Genomic DNA, 18,932 nt, shown 5'->3' on the forward strand with positions numbered 1-18,932 from the left:
TGAGGTTCGATGGTACCAAGCTTCTGCACCGCTTGAACACAATGCAGTAATACCCCGGGTTGCACGAAGGTTAGGATCCCGAGAGAGTCGTGCAATAGCAATTTCTTGCAGAACAGGGTTCAAATAATTGTGTCAATGAAGATATATGGACCGAACTCGATATTTCCGGGTGGACGTGCTACCTCTGAGTACATAACAATGATGTATATATATATTACCTGCAACAACCTGAAATCATTAATGAACAATATAAAATAAATATAAGCAATTAGTAATAAAAATATAAATTTTGTACATTTACAGATGATTTACCAATGAGGTGTCCTGGAGCTAGAGTTTTGCCACCAACTGCCTTTGCTCCGTAGACATGTAGGTACATGAGAAGGGACCTGGGGACAGGATTACACCTGCTCCCGGAATCCTCAAAAAGGTCCCGGGTCCCGACACCTCATTCCCTGGGTCCGGTCCCCGACGGGACAAAAGGGATCACTGTGTAACCCATCCGTGGGGCGCAGACGACGCGAAAATCCGACCAGGAAACAGCTGGAGATCCCTCCCGGGTAAAATGCCAGGTTGTCCACGTAATGTTCCCTTTAACTTGAAGTTTCATGTAGCATTGCCGCCTAGAAGAGGTGTTAGGCAGACTTTTGCTACCTTGAAGCCAGAGACATGCCACTCTTCCTTGGAAAAGAACATACAGGACAAAACTCTACCCTTCCCTTTCGTACCCGACTGTTCATGGACTCTGTGTATTTTGCACCTGGGAAGGTGGAGAAGGTTCTTTCAACCCTGGACTCAGAATCTGCTACTAGACCAGACGGTATCAGCTCATGTCTTAAAACCGATTCTGCTGGTCTTGCACATCGTCTCTCCGCCTTTTTCACCCTGTCCCCGTCATTTACGCTAGGTAATCTCCCACCTTCTTGGAAATCCGCCAACATCACTGCATTATATAAAAGGGGCAAATATTTACCCCCTTAACTACAGACCTATTAGCTGACTTCCAATCATCAGCAATGTCATGGAATCCATCATCATAGTTGTTATGCAATGCTTCATTTTCTCGAAAAAAAACCTCATCTTATATGACCTATTTGATTTCGGACCAGGTCATTCCACCTTGGACATGATGCTTCCACTCACCCAACAATGGATGGAAGCCCTCAATGTCAGACATGAGATCAGGGCCATCTCTCTGGACATATCTCGAACTTTTGATACATTCTGGCATCCCACATTGTTCTCCAAACTCTTTGTCTATGGAGTACAATGCCAACTCCACACATGGCTTACTGACTTCCTCTTCTTTCATAGCCAACATGTGACACTCAACGTAATCCTTTTATCTCCTCCCCTTGTCAAGGTTGGAGTGCCGCAAGGCCAATATGTTCGAGGCCCAGTCTTATTTCTGATCTTCATCAATGATCTCTCTGACTCTGGAAAATCCCCTTTATATATTTGCTAACGACTCCACCCTCTGCCATGACATCCCTCATTTTTCAGACATGCAGGTAAGCAGCCTCTTCAGACCGTGAAAAAAATTACAAGCTGGTCAAACACCTGGTCCCTGTACCCTCTAATATTTCCGTCCTTTGTCCCCCCATGTTTCTATGAGGCACACATCATCAACCCCCCTTCTGGTGAAACTACCTACACCCAGAATCACTGCTCACCTCCACTCTACACGATGACCCCCAGGATGCATTAATATTATTCCTGTAGCCTCCTCCTGGTTAAACTCCCCTAATCTAAGCTTGTTGCACACCTTAAAGGAGAACATGGAACTTTGTCCTCTTTTCTCACACATTCCTGAGGCTGTTAAATCCCACTCTTCACTCCAGTGCTTCAAAAGCAAGTAGTGTATCCCTACCCACGATCACGATCTTTTATATAAATCCCACTCTTTGCTCAAGTGCTTCAAAAGCAAGTGGTGCATCCCTACCCATGACCTTTTATACCCTCATTAACCCTACCTAACCCAACACTCTTACTTGCAGGTTACTGTGTTCCATCCACACCTCTCTCAATGTTCGTTCATTTGACTGCTCATGTCCAAATGTGAAGGCACTTTAAGTTTGTTGTCGTTTTATCCAGTCACCTTGCTCATCGATGAGCCTCAATCTACAGAAAAAAAATAAAAATAATATCTAAAAAAAACAAAAAAAAAAACAAGATCAATACGTTGATGAAACATGCACAAAAGCTCGACAATTCCTTTTCAACAACGGACGGCCGGTACCCGATGAATGATGCCAGCAGAGTGCAAGTGCTTGATGCCACAAAGCATTTGGTAGATCAGGTAGGACATCCGCTCATGATCCAACTCCATCTGGATGACTTGACAGAGATTTGCATCCATCAACTCCATTACGAGGTACCTGCGCACACAATAACAGTTTTGGTTTTGGAAAATAGATATAGAAAATAGATAATAGAAATGAGATAATTTAACAAGATAACAAAAGATAACATCTCCACCCAAGCCATAATACTGCCTTCACCTGTACCCCCTCCTCACCTACACCTTCCCCCTCTACCTGCCCTCCCCCCATTCAAATCCCACATGACCATGAGGAACATAACCAACTCATCCACCAAGTTTTGCCATAATCCATCCACAACTTTTTGAGATATCGTGTTATATATATATATACTGAAACGCAAAAGAAACTTACCACCTTTGAAACCTTTAAATATCAACAATAACACTGCGTGTAGTAAATGTGTGAACTTATTTGTGGACAATATTGTCCTCACTGTCAGACAAAACGGTCACGGATGGTCACTTGAACCTTCAATGGTCACTTCATAGCACAGCTGTTGAACAGCCGTTTTGACTGTCAGTGATTAGCCAAGGGGTACGGGATGATTTTAATGAGCTGCACGTGATGTCTTGATATTGGCTTTAAAAAGGCCAGTGCAAAATGGGCATTTCAATCAACATGCCATGATTGTCAAGGGATCAACGGCAGCGTGCCCTGGGCATGCTGCAAGGCGGATTGAGCTACCGTGAGGTGGCATGTCGCCTTGGCTGTTCACACCAGACGATATCGGTACTGGTGGACAGAGACACCCTCCATAACTCTGCAGATGACAGACCTCGATCAGGGAGGCCAAGAGTCACCACTGCAAGGCAGGACAGGCAGATGGTCCGAAGTCACCTGCGGGATCGATTCCGTCCAGCATCCCGCACTGCGGCAGAAACTCCGGGGCGTGCAAACCCACGGATCTCCAATGATACTGCACGAAGACGACTGCATGACTATGGTCTGACTGCCAGAAGACCATACAGAGGCCCCGTGATGACGGCTGCCCATCGCCGCAACCGACAGAGATGGTGCCAGCAGCATCAGCGGTGGACCTTGGCGCAGTGGAACGAGGTCGCTTTCAGCGATGAGTCAAGGTTCTGTGTGGACAGTCCTGATGGGCGTGAGCGTGTCTGGAGAAGAACTGGCGAGCGATATGCCGATTGTTGCGTGCGTCAAGCCAACAGGTGGGGTGGCCCAAGTGTGATGGTGTGGGCCACCATATCAGGCCGGTACAGGACGCCACTGGTGGTTGTGGATGGGAATCTTAACGCCCAGCGGTATGTGGATAACATCCTGCGACCTCATCTGCTGCCATTCCTGCTAGACCACCCAGAACTGAGAACCTTTCAGCATGACAACGCTCGTCCCCATGCTGCTCGCTTTACCACTGCATTTCTCCAAGGCGAGAACATCAACACCATGCAGTGGCCTGCGCTCTCCCCTGACCTGAATCCCATAGAGCACCTGTGGGATGAGCTTGGGAGACGCGTAGTTGGCAGGGCCAGGACACGGGCAGAGCTGCTTCAGACATTGAGGACTGAGTGGGACAGAATCCAGCAGCAATCCATCCAAAGACTGGTAGGCAGTATACGCCGACGATGCAGTGCCTGTATCCAAAACAATGGTGGCCACACACGCTATTGAAAGGGGACTGACATTGCACCCTGTGCTGTTCTGTACTGTAGAACAAACTGATGAGATGGTGTATCTTGGTCAAAAACTTGACATGTCATCAATAAAATGCCAATGTTTCAATTAACAATTGTTGGTTTGTTTTATTTTGAACTGTTACAATTTTATTACATTTCAAACAAGTGGTAAGTTTCTTTTGCGTTTTCGGTCTTTTTGAAGTTTGTCAAAATGGTCAAAATGGTCAAATTTTTCGGTCAAAATGCCCATTTTGCACTGGCCTTTTTAAAGCCAATATCAAGACATCACGTGCAGCTCATTAAAATCATCCCGTACCCCTTGGCTAATCAATGACAGTCAAAACCGCTGTTCAACAGCTGTGCTATGAAGTGACCATTGAAGGTTCAAGTGACCATCCGTGACCGTTGTGTCTGACAGTGAGGACACTATTGTCCACAAATAAGTTCACACATTTACTACACGCAGTGTTATTGTTGATATTTAAAGGTTTCAAAGGTGGTAAGTTTCTTTTGCGTTTCAGTGTAGTTTCTGGCCCTATCTCTCAATGGTGAAGAATCACTAATTTTTTTTTATCGTATCCGGATCAGGATCCAGATCTTCCCCAAATTCTAATCATTTCATCCTTGTCACATACCCAACCTCTCCACCAAATTTCGTCCGAATCCGTCCACCACTTTTTGAGATATCCTACTTACAGACAAAAAACAAAGACCGGCGTGGTGAAAACAAAACCTCCGTCCATCTTCAGTGGCATAGGTAATACATTGATACCAACAACCAACAAACACCGGCTGAGTTTGTATAAGCCCGGGTGGTCGACCTTGAAAGGATTTGTCATGGCAAGGCCAGTTGATGAGGGAGCAAAGGTAGAGTCATGGGCTATTTTAAGCTCAAATAATAAAGTATATCTATGGCTGACAATAGCAAAAAGCCTTGGGGCATTCTGACCTGTGCAAGGTACCCACTGGTCTGTCAACAAGAAAATAGAAAAACTGGAAGCAGTTTCACCATGCATCATTAATTCTCTGCACCCAGGCCTTAGTCGTTCACATGATCTGTGTACTCTGCAACCAGGTTTAAGTCGTTCACGTGATCTGTGTGCTCTGCAACCAGGCCTTAGTCGTTCACATGATCTGTGTGCTCTGCAACAAGGCCTTAGTCGTTCACATGATCTGTGTACTCTGCATCCAGGCATTATTCGTTCACATGATCTGTGTGCTCTGCAACCAGGTCTTAGTCGTTCACATGATCTGTGTACTCTGCAACCAGGCCTTAGTTCTTCACATGATCTGTGTGCTCTGCATCCAGGCCTTAGTCGTTCACATGATCTGTGTACTCTGCATCCAGGCCTTAGTTGTTCACATTATCTGTGTACTCTGCACCCAGGCCTTATTCGTTCACATGATCTGTGTACTCTGCAACCAGGCCTTAGTCGTTCACATGATCTGTGTACTCTGCAACCAGGCCTTAGTCGTTCACATGATCTGTGTACTCTGCATCCAGGCATTATTCGTTCACATGATCTGTGTACTCTGCAACCAGGCCTTAGTCGTTCACATGATATGTGTACTCTGCAACCGGGCCTTAGTCGTTCAGATGATCTGTGTACTCTGCATCCAGGCCTTATTCGTTCACATGATCTGTGTGCTCTGCAACCAGGTCTTATTCGTTCACATGATCTGTGTGCTCTGCAACCAGGTCTTATTCGTTCACATGATCTGTGTACTCTGCATCCAGGCCTTATTCGTTCACATGATCTGTGTACTCTGCAACCAGGCCTTATTCGTTCACATGATCGGTGTATCATGATGCTTTTGAAAAACGTTTCCTCCAAAATAAAACAAATTGATAAATGAATGAATTAATCGAATGACTTGAGTAACCGATTTCAGTCCACTGCGGGTCGAAGGCCTCCCTTAACATTGTGCATTCGTTAATATTCTCTGCAATTCGGTGCCATTTGTACTCCAGTGAATGTTTCGATTTTGCCACTTCATCTAAACAGGTTTTACCAATCTCTTTCCTGTAGGCGCTTTAGTTAGGTCCAAAACTTCAATTCCGTGACCATTTTCTGGCTAGTAAGGTTTGACGATTGATTTGACTTCTATTGACATTTTATAACAAAAATAGCCTCTATGTCCCTCCCAAAAATCCCGGCATTTTTCGCCAGAGGCCCGAATCCAAGATGACCGCCGGCACTATCTTGAAAAATTAAGTTTTGAACCAGAACACCTAGAATCACGTACAAAGACACTTTTTTGGGTAATTTGACCACGAGGATTCCGAATCTGACATTAGTTTGACGTTATGACATTATTTTGACCCAGAAATCCAAGATGGCCACCATCCAGTAGAGCGAAAATGCAACTTTTAAATGGGAGAACATATGACCATGAATTAACACATTATTTTGGCTAAATCTATACTGGCCACGGAATTGAGGTCCTGATTAGTGAATTGCTATTTTCTTGTTTTTTATTTGTCTGTGTGTGTAATGTCATATACTTATTTCTGTCTTTCCAGGGAGTATACGAGCGAATGAGACGGCACTGAGAAGCGCAGTATTCAGAAGATAGCTGAACAATACCAACACCTACATGAAATTGAATGACCCCTTCCCTTCTGCCCAAGCATTCAAAACACTTCTATGTAGCGTCAGCAACAAGGGGCGGATGCAAAAGCTGATATGCACCTACCTGACAGACCTTGCAGAGAGTGTTGATGCAGAGATTGTCTACTCTGTTGGCTCCCACTGCACCAATTTGTCAACCCAGCAACCAATGGAGAACTACAGCTTTGACCAGTCTGAGGCTGATACCGTCCTCTTTTCTGCTTACGCAGTTCTGCGTGAATCAGGCTACAGTGGCCCTGTTGTCATTGATACCGCTGATACCGATGCCTATGTCGCGGCAGCAGTCATCTCGCAGCAGCTGCCCGGAAAGCTCTGTATCAAGAGGAAGAAGGAGACTATCTTATGTCATGGCCTGGTTAATGACGAGATGGCAGACTGTATTGTGCAGCTGCACTGTATGACAGGCTGTGATGCCAACTCAGGCTTCTATGGCAAGGGTAAGAAGTTGGTGTATGACTGGGTGGCGAAGAGCCCTGTGGCTCGACGGCAGCTCTCGCCTTGACCTTGAGGAGGAGGTGCTAGAGGAGCTCTTCCAGTTCACACGACATGTCATCTATGACGACGAAAAGAGTAGCACCATGGCTGAGGCCCGTGCAGCAAAGTGGAAGACACTGAAAAACAAATCATTTATCCGTCTCCCTCCAGATGCAGACAGCCTACGCCAACACTGCCTCCGAGCAAACTACTTGGCATATCTTGTGCGTCATCCCTCCAAGAAACACCACCCCTCGCCACTCGGACATGGCTGGGAGCTGGTGGGTGGTCGCTGTCGCCCTGTCCGCCACACGCAACCTGATCTCCCGACACATCTACCTGCACCAGGGCCAGCTGAAGAGAGTGAGGAAGATGAGAGCCAGGAGGGGAATGAGGAGCGAGATGATGATGTACAAAGGCGGGGAGATTCATCGGAATCTGATGATTCAGATTCTAGTGAAGCAGAATGCTCTGATTCGGACTAATCATATAATTAAAGGTCATATTGATTAATTACTTCATTTGAAAACTGTTCAAGTCACAGCTATTAAAAATAGCTTATTTTGAAGTGTAATGAGTTTACTCGTCATGCAATCATCAATTACTTTACTGCAAGATATCCTTATGGAGGTAGTTTCTTTAACATGTTTAAGTACAAAAGTTGCATTTTCGCTCTACTGGATGGTGGCCATCTTGGATTTCTGGGTCAAAATAATGTCATAACGTCAAACTAATGTCAGATTCGGAATCCTCGTGGTCAAATTACCCAAAAAAGTGTCTTTGTACGTGATTCTAGGTGTTCTGGTTCAAAACTTAATTTTTCAAGATAGTGCCGGCGGTCATCTTGGATTCGGGCCTCTGGCGAAAAATGCCGGGATTTTTGGGAGGGACATAGAGGCTATTTTTGTTATAAAATGTCAATAGAAGTCAAATCAATCGTCAAACCTTACTAGCCAGAAAATGGTCACGGAATTGAAGTTTTGGACCTAACTACTTCTCTGGGTGACCAGTTTATGATTTTAGTCATCCGCCAAACACGGACACACAACTTCACGATGTAAGCACTTCGACTCAATCTTCTCCTTCAGCATCTTTATATACTGTTGCTGGTCGAAGCCCAAACACAAAATCGATGAAGTCGTTTTGCTCATTATAAGGGTTTTTACAGTAGCTCAGCTATTTCAAACGAATTACTCATCAGCTGTGTTACTGACGAAGCTCTTCATTGGATCATGCATGCAAATCCTGATGTCGAATTTAACGACAAATGCTGAGGCTAATGATGATAAAGGGAACGAATGGTACTTTTCATAAGACAGACCACAGAAAAGAATAAATACAATTATTCCAAGTGTTAAAAGTGAGACATCTGACTAACAACAACTACTACTACTACTACCTCAGCTAAGAGGCATGGCGACCCCCTTGGGGAGGAGGGGGCTGGGGTGGGGGGGGGGGGGGGGGAGGGTTGACCATTCCACAATTTGTTCCGTTGGGACCGGGGGAATGCGAGGTTATACCAAGACTTTGGAACATGTTCATGGTGCCGTGATAGCTCACCTACTTTTTGTGAACGACACTGTGAGATCATTAACGCCCACCTAGTGATGCTGGCAGATGGGACACCCGATTAACGTCCATCCGAGGCACACACATTGATGAATCACCCTGCCTGTGAAACACCAAGATGACAGTTTATGGCTGGGTCTAGATTCAAACCCAGGCTAGACTGATTAGAGGAGAGTGTGTGTACCTCTGGGAAATGTGACTGCAAGTCAGACACAAAAACTGAATAGATGCTTCCAATTCATAATCATTTTGCAGACATTTTTATACAAGATCTTGGCTCATGGAGCACCTGCCTACTAAATATGGGGGTGACAGTGAAGAAAAGGTGGTAAAGATACAAAATTAGATGGATTAAATTTGCATTTGCACCCAATTTCTCTACTAATATCAAAAAATACTGTACTGAAAATAAACATTACTCCTCAATAACCAATTGAGACCGTGACTCTACTGAGCGAGATTGAGAAGTGGGCTCAGTGACTTAAATTCTAAATGTACTAAATAGATACAACTGATAATGTTTTGTCGGCATATAGTGACTTTAAAAATCTTGGTGGAGCTACCAGACAACGTAGGCCACAAGCCGAGCAGTTATCTATTCTTGAGCAAGCTGAGAGTCGAGGGCCAGCACAATGGTACCTGTGAATGGAATCCCTGGCTGCTCAGATCTACGTTTCTTTCGGCAATCAACTAATCTCTACCTTATCTAATGAAGTACCTTTACTTTTTAAGTGGTGAAGCCGTTTTAATATTTGGCTATGCCCGTCTGTTCATCAAAAATAAAGAAGAACGTTTCTACCCACCGTGTTCAATTGTAAAGTGATTGCAAAGGGTAATTCTAGAGGGTATTTATATTGGGTTATAAAGGGTAATTCTATGGGGTCCTAAAGGGGAATTCTAATGGGTTCAGATGATTTTCATAACTGAATTAGAATGCTATATTTTGTCAAAAATAGCAACAGAAAAATAAAAAAAGATCTCAAATACTCCCTGCGAGAAAAGTTCTGTATAATTTTATATAATTTGTAGTATTGTGAATTGCAGATCTATTGAGCTATTTAGAATTTCTGCAGAACATTCTTTTCATGGCTGGAACAGATAAAAGCAAAGAAAGTCCACATTTTACAATATTCATACTTACACATCTTGAAATTCTTCAAGAGATTTTTGTGGAGTAAATATGTTCAACAAATTTATGATCTGAAAAACACATACCAACAAAGGAACACATTTACAACCAGAGATGCTTTCCTCTCATATTCAATAACATTAATAAACCGTAGACTTTGGCACATATACATATTGCTATGTGGACGGGGGTCCATGCCGCACATAAATGGATCCTATGGGGAATCCACATTTAAATTATGGTAAGTGTGGCATGGACCGTGTGTTTTGAGTAAGTTAGCGAGTCATCTTTGCATCATAACATATTGTTGTGGATATGAGGATTGTGTTTTTTTATTGTCTTATTGTGGACCCTCCTGCCTCCAGTCTGTGTATAAAGGTCAAAGGTCGTTCCGTAGTTATTTCATAAACATCCACCAGCCAATCATAGATTTCCTCCTTGTTGGTAGTTATTTCCTTATTCTGTGTATTAGGCTAAGGATTTGTCTTCCATTAATTGACACTCCATTGCACCGAATTCAAATAGATAGATCCCCTTTCATTTTCATTCACAAAGCCTCAATTGCCAACTGCATTCACCACGACTCCATTAGCCACGAGGTAGGCTCGGAGAAGAAGGGGGAGGAGCTGCCGAATCCTGGGCGTGCCGCCCATCGTCATCAAGGGTGGAGCCAGAGGGCCCGTGCCGACCAATCAGGGCCGAGGCGAGCTCACCGATGGGCGTGTTCTAGCGGCCGGCGGCTTGATCGCCCGCGGCGTTATAAGAAACGCGGGGGAAGCCTTTGACACAAGTGCGCAGGAGTGATGAGAAGGAAGCCTCTGAGAGAAGTGCGCAAAAGAAGTGAGAAGGAAGCCTCTGAGAGAAGTGCACGGGAGTGATGAAAAGGAGTCCTGAGAAAGCACACGACGTCCCCACGGCAGCAGTTTGAACCACCGGAGCTTGAACCACAGGAGTTTGAACCACAGCAGCTTGAACCACCGGAGATTGAACCACAGCAGCTTTGAACCATCGCAGCTTTGACCGCCGCAGCTTGACCGTTGACGGCAGGTTGCTGTTGAGGAAGGGTGGCGGCTGCTCCCTCCCGGCCCGGCCGTCCTCTGGTCCGAGCTGAACCTTCCTCCCGGTCCAGCCAATCGTTCCTGCCTCCATTCCCCATTCGTGTGAGTCCGTCTTTGTTTGTTCTGTCCTGGGTTAATTAAGACTGTAATAGGTAAGCTAGAAGTTTCACTGTGTCCTGGTCCGTCCCTCTGTCTGTCTTTATTTTATTGTCCTTCCTTCTCCTCGGTTACTTTTGGTTGTAAATACAAATAAATTATATTCGTATTCCCTACTTCTGTCTTCCTCTTCTTCACATCCGTGTCGCCTTTGTCTTTTCCCCATTGAATATCTGTGGCACGATTTGGCTCACGTTTAAGGAATCGGGTCTTAGTCATTGTAAAAACGGTTCGGGCCGCGGCGCCATCCGCTCGGCAAATTAACATCTTATCCGTGGTCCGTAACAATATGTTACGGATCCGTCACTTCCGCCTTTCTTGTTATTAAGTACTTGTAGGATTTTTAGTTTCAGGTAATATTGTTGTTAAGATTTTTGTGTGAAATGGAGATGACTTCAGTAAAAGGTAAAAATAAATGTTTGTGAAGGAAAAAGGAAAACGTGGCAAAGAAACCGGAAGAGGAGAGAGAGGACGAAATTGGAGGAGGGGATGTTCATGCGAGAGATACAGCTGTAAGTCGCATTGAGGCTGCGAGCGGACCTTTTTTGATATTGGTCGCGAATGAGTTGAGGCTTCCCGTGCCAGGGATTGCCCACGACATCGTCCTGTATTGCGATTGCAATTAAACCTGCGTCTCAGGTTTTATTACCGAGCGTGAGCTACTGTTGGCGGGAAAGCAAGAGCCTCCATTACAGGCAGATCGGCCATTTTCTCCTCGAAGAGGCTGTCCGCCTGGCGCTTCGTGTTTTGTCATTTGGATTCCCATATCGACATCATTGTGTGGAGCGCCGTTGGTTTCCATATCGGCTTAATCGTCGGTGGATATGGGGCGTGGATTGTGCTTACGTTTTGAGGGATCGTTACCCCGTGCCATCAGCTGCCAAACCTCCCACCTCGTAATTAATCTGCAACCGCGCCGATACCTGCCTGTTCTTGTCGTTCTGCACGACTTTGACCTTCACCGCGTTGGGATTTGTGCACAGACTTTATGGAATGTTACATTCCACTCACGTTTGGCGTATCGTGAGTTTATTGCTTTGAGAGCATTGGGGAATGATGGTACCATCATATGTATTGTTCATTTGATGCCAGTGATATTTTCATGGTACTTTCTTTAATAGTGTTATTATTGTGTATGTGAGAGTTCTTAATACAATTACTTGTTTTGTTCTATAATTGCATTGGTGTGGTTTTACCATGGTTTATTAGAACACCCAAAATAACAAATCTTTCTGCCGCGTTCCCTCTCAAGACTCTGAAGGGCACCGTAACCGGAGTTTGGGGAGGTAACACGTAACACATATAAGTATTGGAATCTCCCGTAACACGTAACACATTGGAATCTCCCGCGATGAAGCTATCTCTGAGGGCCTTTCACTCACTCACCGCAGGCAGGTAGGTGGTCTTTCTGTCTTCTACCGACTCCTCTCCGGCCTTGCTCCCCCAGCTCTCTCTGTGCTCTGTCCCCCAAATATTCCTACAGGTCGCACAAGATCTGCCAGCCACCCTCTGATGGTTAAACTGCCGAAATCTCGGCTCTCTGCTCACCTTCACTCTTTCATTCCTCTTTTCTCCCGCCTCTGGAACAAACTCCCACACTCACTTCAATCACACTCCTCCCTCCAGGTCTTTAAAACAGCTGTTCACCACCATCTCTTATCTTCCCCCATCCAAAACCTTGATCTTTTCTACCCCCACTAATTCACCCCAGATCCACCTTGCTTGAAATTCCAACTTCTTTCCTGGAAGTCCTGGCAGTGTCCATATGTTTTATACCTCTCCCACCCCCCCCCCCCTTCCCATGCCTCCCCCCCAAAGCCCTCTCCCTCCCACAGTTCTCTCGATGTCTCCATGTCTCTCGGTCCCTGCTCTCAAATGTTGTGTTTGTGTCCTTCCCCCCCTCTCCCCATCTTGTCTACCGTTCCCGATGTTATTTGTTTTATGTGTCTGTTTGTCTTTCTGTGTGATTAATGTTCGCTCTTTCACGAGCCTCGATCTTGTATACAAAAAAAAAAGAAGAAAAAAAAAAAAAAGTATACCAAGTTTGATGAAAATACCATGAGTGGGTCACAAGTTATCTCGGAAACAGAATTTTTACCAAACAGGATGTCTGACCCCAAAATCGAATCAGTTTCTCTTTGCATCATAATATACAATTATACCAAGTTTGGTGAAAATACCATGACTGGGTCACAAGTTAGCTCGGTAACAGACTTTTTAACAACCAGGACATCTGACATTTGACCTTTTGACCCCAAAAGCTAACGAGTTCATCTTTACATCATTATACATACGTTATAAAGTTTGATTTTGATCCCTTCAGCCTTTCTCAAGTTATAAACTTGAGAACGGCTGAAGGAATCTAAGTCACATCAGCTCTCTATAAGAGAGCCTGACCTTTGACCTCGTAACCTGAAATCTAAACACTTCATCTTTGCATCATAATACACACTTGTACCAACATTGGTCAAAATCCCTTCACTGGTTCACAAGTTATCGTGGTAACAGGATTTTCACCTAACATGACCTCTGACCTATGACCTCAAAATCGAATCAGTTCATCTTTACCTCATTATACATACCTGCAACAAATTTGATTTAAATCCCTTCAGCCATTCTCAAGTTATCACGGTAATAAAAACCTATCATGGACGGATGGAAGGATGCACAGACGAATGGACGGACAGCCGGACAGACAACCTGAAAACATAATTCCTCTGGTGACTTCGTCAGTGGTGGCATAAAAAAAGGAAAAATAATGAAAAGTAAAAGGTAAAAGATGGAGGATAAGCTGTAACTGTTGAAAAATTCATAATGTCCAGTAGCACAAGTGAGTTGAATTGTTGAACAACGGAAATGTAAACTCAGAAAGCATGCAAATAACGAGGGAAGAGAAATGATTTTAATTAGAACGAACCATCGCAAGCAAACCCGCATGCTCCCCCCTAAAGCAAAGTTTAGTATTTGACCTTTTGGATACAAGTTTGGTATAAAAATCGAAACACTCAATTCCTTGGCAACGTAAGCAATCAGAACAATTGCAAATGAATAACTTTGTGTGCTCACGTTTTTGTGGTTGACACATTTCATCAGCACCAGCTCTCTGTACGCCCTCTTAGCATGTGTTTGATTCTGAAAAGGTCGGCTCAGCTTTTTGATGGCCACGTTCCTGTTCTGTACCGCATCGTATGCCGCACTGGTAGAAGTGAGAACAAAGAAAAAGCGTATCACTGAACCCATGCAAATGGCATCACAAAGCCAGCCATGGTTCACTTAGGAAAATACATTTCAACACAATTCAGTCTTTCAAAAGTGCCTGCGTTGTCATGGTAATGATGTAACGTGAAAACTTATTGCATTTTGCGGCTAATAGAGGCACACAGTGAGATCATAACGTGTGTAATCTAGAATTAACCATCAGGTGCTTTCTGTAAATGTTCAGGAATTTTAAATTATCAAAAATAGAAATGTACTTTATGCACAGGTAGTAATAATGAAAATAACAAAGTGTCCTTAATATATTTTGAACAAACAGCGGTTCACCCCTTTACATTGTAATTTTCAGGAAGCCAATACTTTACTTCTTAAAAAAAAGAAGATCTGGCTGACAATCTCTAATGCTAGAGATGGTAGAAAAATCTCCTTAATAAAGCAATGCTAAAGTTCAGGAATAGCAAAACAATTATAAGGAAGGCACCTCAAAAGTCTAAGGCCACACCCAAAGGCTATATTATTCACAATGCAATGAAGATAATGCCGTGGGTTGATGGTCAGGAGACCAGCTTGGAGTTTGCAAAAAAGCACCTAAAGGACTCTCAGACTGTGAGAAACAAGATTCTGTGGGCTTTCATGTGTCTTTCACTGAGGAGAGGCTTCCGTCTGGCCAATCTACCATAAAGCCCAGATCGGTGGAGTGTTGCAGTGATGGGAGAAACTTCCAGAAGGACAACCATCTCCACACAGGATCTCTGGAGCTCAGCCAGAGTGACAATCGGGTTCTTGGTCACCTCTTTTACCAAGGCCCTTCTCCCCCGATTGCTCAGTTTGGCCGGGCGGACAGGTCGAGGAAGAGTCCTGGTTGTTCCAATCTTCTTCCATTTAAGAATTATGGAGGCCGCTGTGCTCTTGGGAACCTTCAATGCAGCAGAATTTTTTTTGTAGGCTTCCCCAGATCTGTGCCTCGACACAATCCTGTCTCTGAGCTCTGCAGGCAATTCCTTCAACCTCATGGCTTGATTTTTGCTCTGATATGCATTGTCAGCAGTGAGACCTCATATAGACAGGTGTGTGCCTTTCCAAATCATGTCCAATCAATTGAATTTACCACAGGTGGACTCCAATCAAGGCGGAGAACCATCTCAAAGATGATCAAGAGAAATGGGAGGCACCTGAGCTAAATTTCAAGTGTCATAGCAAAGGGTCTGAATACTTAAATGTAAATGTGATATTTCAGTTTTTTATTTTTAATAAATTTGCAAAACTTTCTAAAATCCTGTTTTCTCTTTGTCATTATAGGGTATTGGGTGCAGATTGATGAGGGAAAAAATGAATTTAAACGATTTCAGCATGAGGCTGCAACATAACAAAATGTGAAAAAAGTGAAGGGGTCTGAATACTTTCTGAATGCACCGTGTGTATATATATATATATATATGCCACTGATTGCACTGTATATACACATATTAACAACACATATATATAAAACTCCATGGGAAGATCTCCAACCTTTAATTGAACAATCAATGACTCAACGTTTCGATTAACAACATGTGAAGCCACACGCCTCCGTTAATCTTCCTCAAGAGTGCCCACCCCGCATATAAGGGGATGTTGAGATGATTTTATCACTCTTGAGGAAGATTAACGGAGGCGTGTGGCTTCACATGTTGTTAATCGAAACGTTGTCATTGTTTGTTCAATTAAAGGTTGGAGATCCTACCATGGAGTCATTTGGATTTACTCCCAACCGCAAATCTTTGCATATATATACATACATACACACACACACACACACACACACACACACACACACACACACACACACACACACACACACACACACACACACACACACACACATATAAAACAGTGTGTGTGTGTGTGTGTGTGTGTGTGTGTGTGTGTAATGTTACCGGTAGACTCCTAAACGGAGAGGCTCACGTACTTGATATTTGGCACAAACATGGCCATTGAGCATGGTCGACCCAAAAATTTATTTCATAATATTTTTAAACCATATTTTTACCTCAGCGCATTTCAGCGAGGCATATTATGACCGGAATGGCAGAGCAGCGCGCTGATTCGCTCAGAGCGATCACGTGATGTTCCTTGCCGCCATTAACTCAGTTACGCGTTCGCACGTATTTCAGAGCGAAAAGCGATTCCGTTTTTTCACATTTCAGCGAGGAATATTGCCATTCACACCACATAGGTTTTTTTCCCTTTCATCTTTAGATCCATATTTTTTGCCATAACGTAGCGCATTATGGCTCTCTCGAGCTCGAGTTAGCCAATCACCTGGGAGCATGAGGCCACGTTGGCCATGCCCACGACACGACACAGAGTTGCAATCGATCGCTCAGAGCGATCACATGATGTTCCTTGCCGCGCGATTGCGTTTTTTCACATTTCAGCGAGGAACATTTTTAGCTCTTTCACGAGCCTCGATCTTGTATACAAAAAAAACAACAAAAAAAACAAACAAAAAAAAACATTGCCATTCACATCACATTGGTTTTTTTTTCTTTCATCTTTAGATCCATATTTTTTTATACACAGAATCTGAATCGGTGGCAGAGCAGCGCGCTGATTCGACGATTCGCGCGCCCTCCCCCCTCCCCTCCTCACGTTTATACATGGAATGCCGGGTACTTCCCCCCCCCCCCCTCTCCTCTCCTCCCCCCTGTTCCCCTCCTCCCCCCTGTTCCCCTCCCCTCCCCCCTCCCCCCTCTCCTCCCCTCCCCCCTCTCCTCCCCTCCCCCCCTTTCTCTCCTCCCCCCTTCTCTCCTCCCCTCCCCTCCCCCTTTCTCTCCTCCCCTCCCCCCTCTTCTCTCCTCCCCCCCTTTTCTCCCCTCCCTCTCCCCCCGTTCCCCTCCCCGGCATTGCCGGGTACTTCTGTGTATGTATATGTGTGTGTATGTATATTTTATATATATATATGTATATATATATATATATATGGTAGCTTATATATATATATATAACCAGGTCGACTCCATATGATGAGTGGATACCAGAGATAACGTCACCACGTGGCAGGCGGTGCGTATCGCTCCCAGCAAGGTGCAGCAGCAGCTGTATGGGACACCTTGCTGGCGGTTCTCCACTGATGATATGAAGGTCGCATCGTGACTGAGATATATATATATATATATATATATATATATATATATATATATATATATATATATATACGTATATATATATATATATATATACACATACATATATATATATATATCTATACACATACATGTCAGCCATTAGGGTTTTAGCCCCATGACTCAATTGATCATAACATCTGAAATTATATATCGTGCTTCTGAAAACTGATTTGAACTTAACTGCAGACAGAGGTGAGTGGACAAAATGTGGTTTCGAGGCTCAACGTGCAGGGTGGATCCTTAGCCTAGTAAATTAGTCCTTGAATGAATGTGCCAAACAGTAGATAAAATGCTCTCGACCCACGTACAGGAAAAAGATGTCATCCAAACGCCTCCTTCACAAAGGGAATAATTAATTATATATCTTCATAGTGTTTAGTATGTCTCCTAAACCAAGGACGTATCCAATCTTCATCTACCATTTAGCCTAGTGTATAAGAATATTTACTTCGGCCTGCGCTCGGGTCTGATATGTTTAGATAGATAGCCAAAAAAAGCGTAGCCTATCATTATGCTTACATCTTGTTGTCTAAATTTGACCTTCTATAGGACGGGACAATGGGAGGTGTTGTCCTTATTGCCCAGTAGTGCTATGTCTTTAGCGCAGATTCTTGTCTAATATTTTGCTATAAATGAAATGCCTTTCCACTTATTTTTCAGCGAGTATCTTGAGGAATTGTCCGCTGCGTGTAGGCGGTACATTCTCGAGCCTCGCTCCACACGTGTGTGTATAATCGATTTTATTAAACATTGTTGTTCTTCTTCCTCTGATTCTTCTTCTTCTTCCTTCCCTTGAGGTCTTCGACCGAGAATTTGGTGTCAGGAGTGGGATACATCCAAGTGTGCAGACGAGGTGGATCCTCACGTTCCAGGTCGGGAGGGAGGCCTGCCGGCATCTAATTTGGTGGGTACGCATTTTTGCACCTCGAAATTGAAGCCTCCCGCCTTACTTTGGACGTATGGACCTCTGTCGGCTGTACCACCTGGCTTGCATTCCGAACCAAATTTAGTTTAAACCAGAGCAGCAGTGGGTAATGAATCGATTATACAGGGCGCCCGGGATAAGGAGGGGTATCCCTCAGGTAAGCTTCCTGCGTGGGAAGCAGGTAGACCCATATGTGGGTGATAGATAATAGGTATTAAGTTACTCCGGCGTGAGAACTGCGTTTAAGGTTAGGAATCGGGGGGCGACCCGATCTTAGGACTACCAGGAGGGACTAGCCCAAGAAAGGTAGAATAATGAGTATTTTAAGTTAAGCTACGCACTGGATGTGTTAGAGTTCACAGGTAAGTAGGATTGAAGTGTGCATGAGTGTGCATGAATTTATACTGTATTGTATGGAGAATGAAAGGTCAGTCACATGGTATTTGTGTATAAGGGAATGAATGATCTGTCATTGCAGCGTGTATTTGTGTTTATTGTGTGTGTGTCATTGATGTGTGTCATTGACTGACAAGGGATTCCCCAAATTGCCTACGGGCGTTGGGCAATCCGGATGAGTAAAATTGGCAGGGAATAATGAGAATGTTATGGAGAGCATGTGTAGACAGGGCTTTAAAACAAGTGTTCAA

At 44.1% G+C, this 18,932-nt stretch overlaps 1 protein-coding gene across 5 annotated transcripts in view; it reads right to left on the reverse strand.

Moving 5' to 3' along the window:
• The window catches only part of LOC137433040 (mitogen-activated protein kinase 8), an 83,026-nt gene that overhangs the window by 27,110 nt on the left and 36,984 nt on the right, over positions 1-18,932 (reverse strand). For all 5 annotated transcript variants that reach the window (XM_068125451.2, XM_068125450.2, XM_078783895.1 and 2 more), the window contains exons 4-6: positions 14,044-14,173; positions 9,776-9,834; positions 2,240-2,378 (exon numbers count right to left, since the gene is read on the reverse strand). In XM_068125451.2, coding sequence (XP_067981552.2) covers positions 2,240-2,378; positions 9,776-9,834; positions 14,044-14,173 — 328 coding nt within the window. The remainder of the gene's footprint in view (positions 1-2,239; positions 2,379-9,775; positions 9,835-14,043; positions 14,174-18,932) is intronic.

Source organism: Myxine glutinosa, chromosome 8, assembly GCF_964187855.1.
Source record: "Myxine glutinosa chromosome 8, kmMyxGlut1.1, whole genome shotgun sequence".
NCBI lineage: Eukaryota > Metazoa > Chordata > Myxini > Myxiniformes > Myxinidae > Myxine > Myxine glutinosa.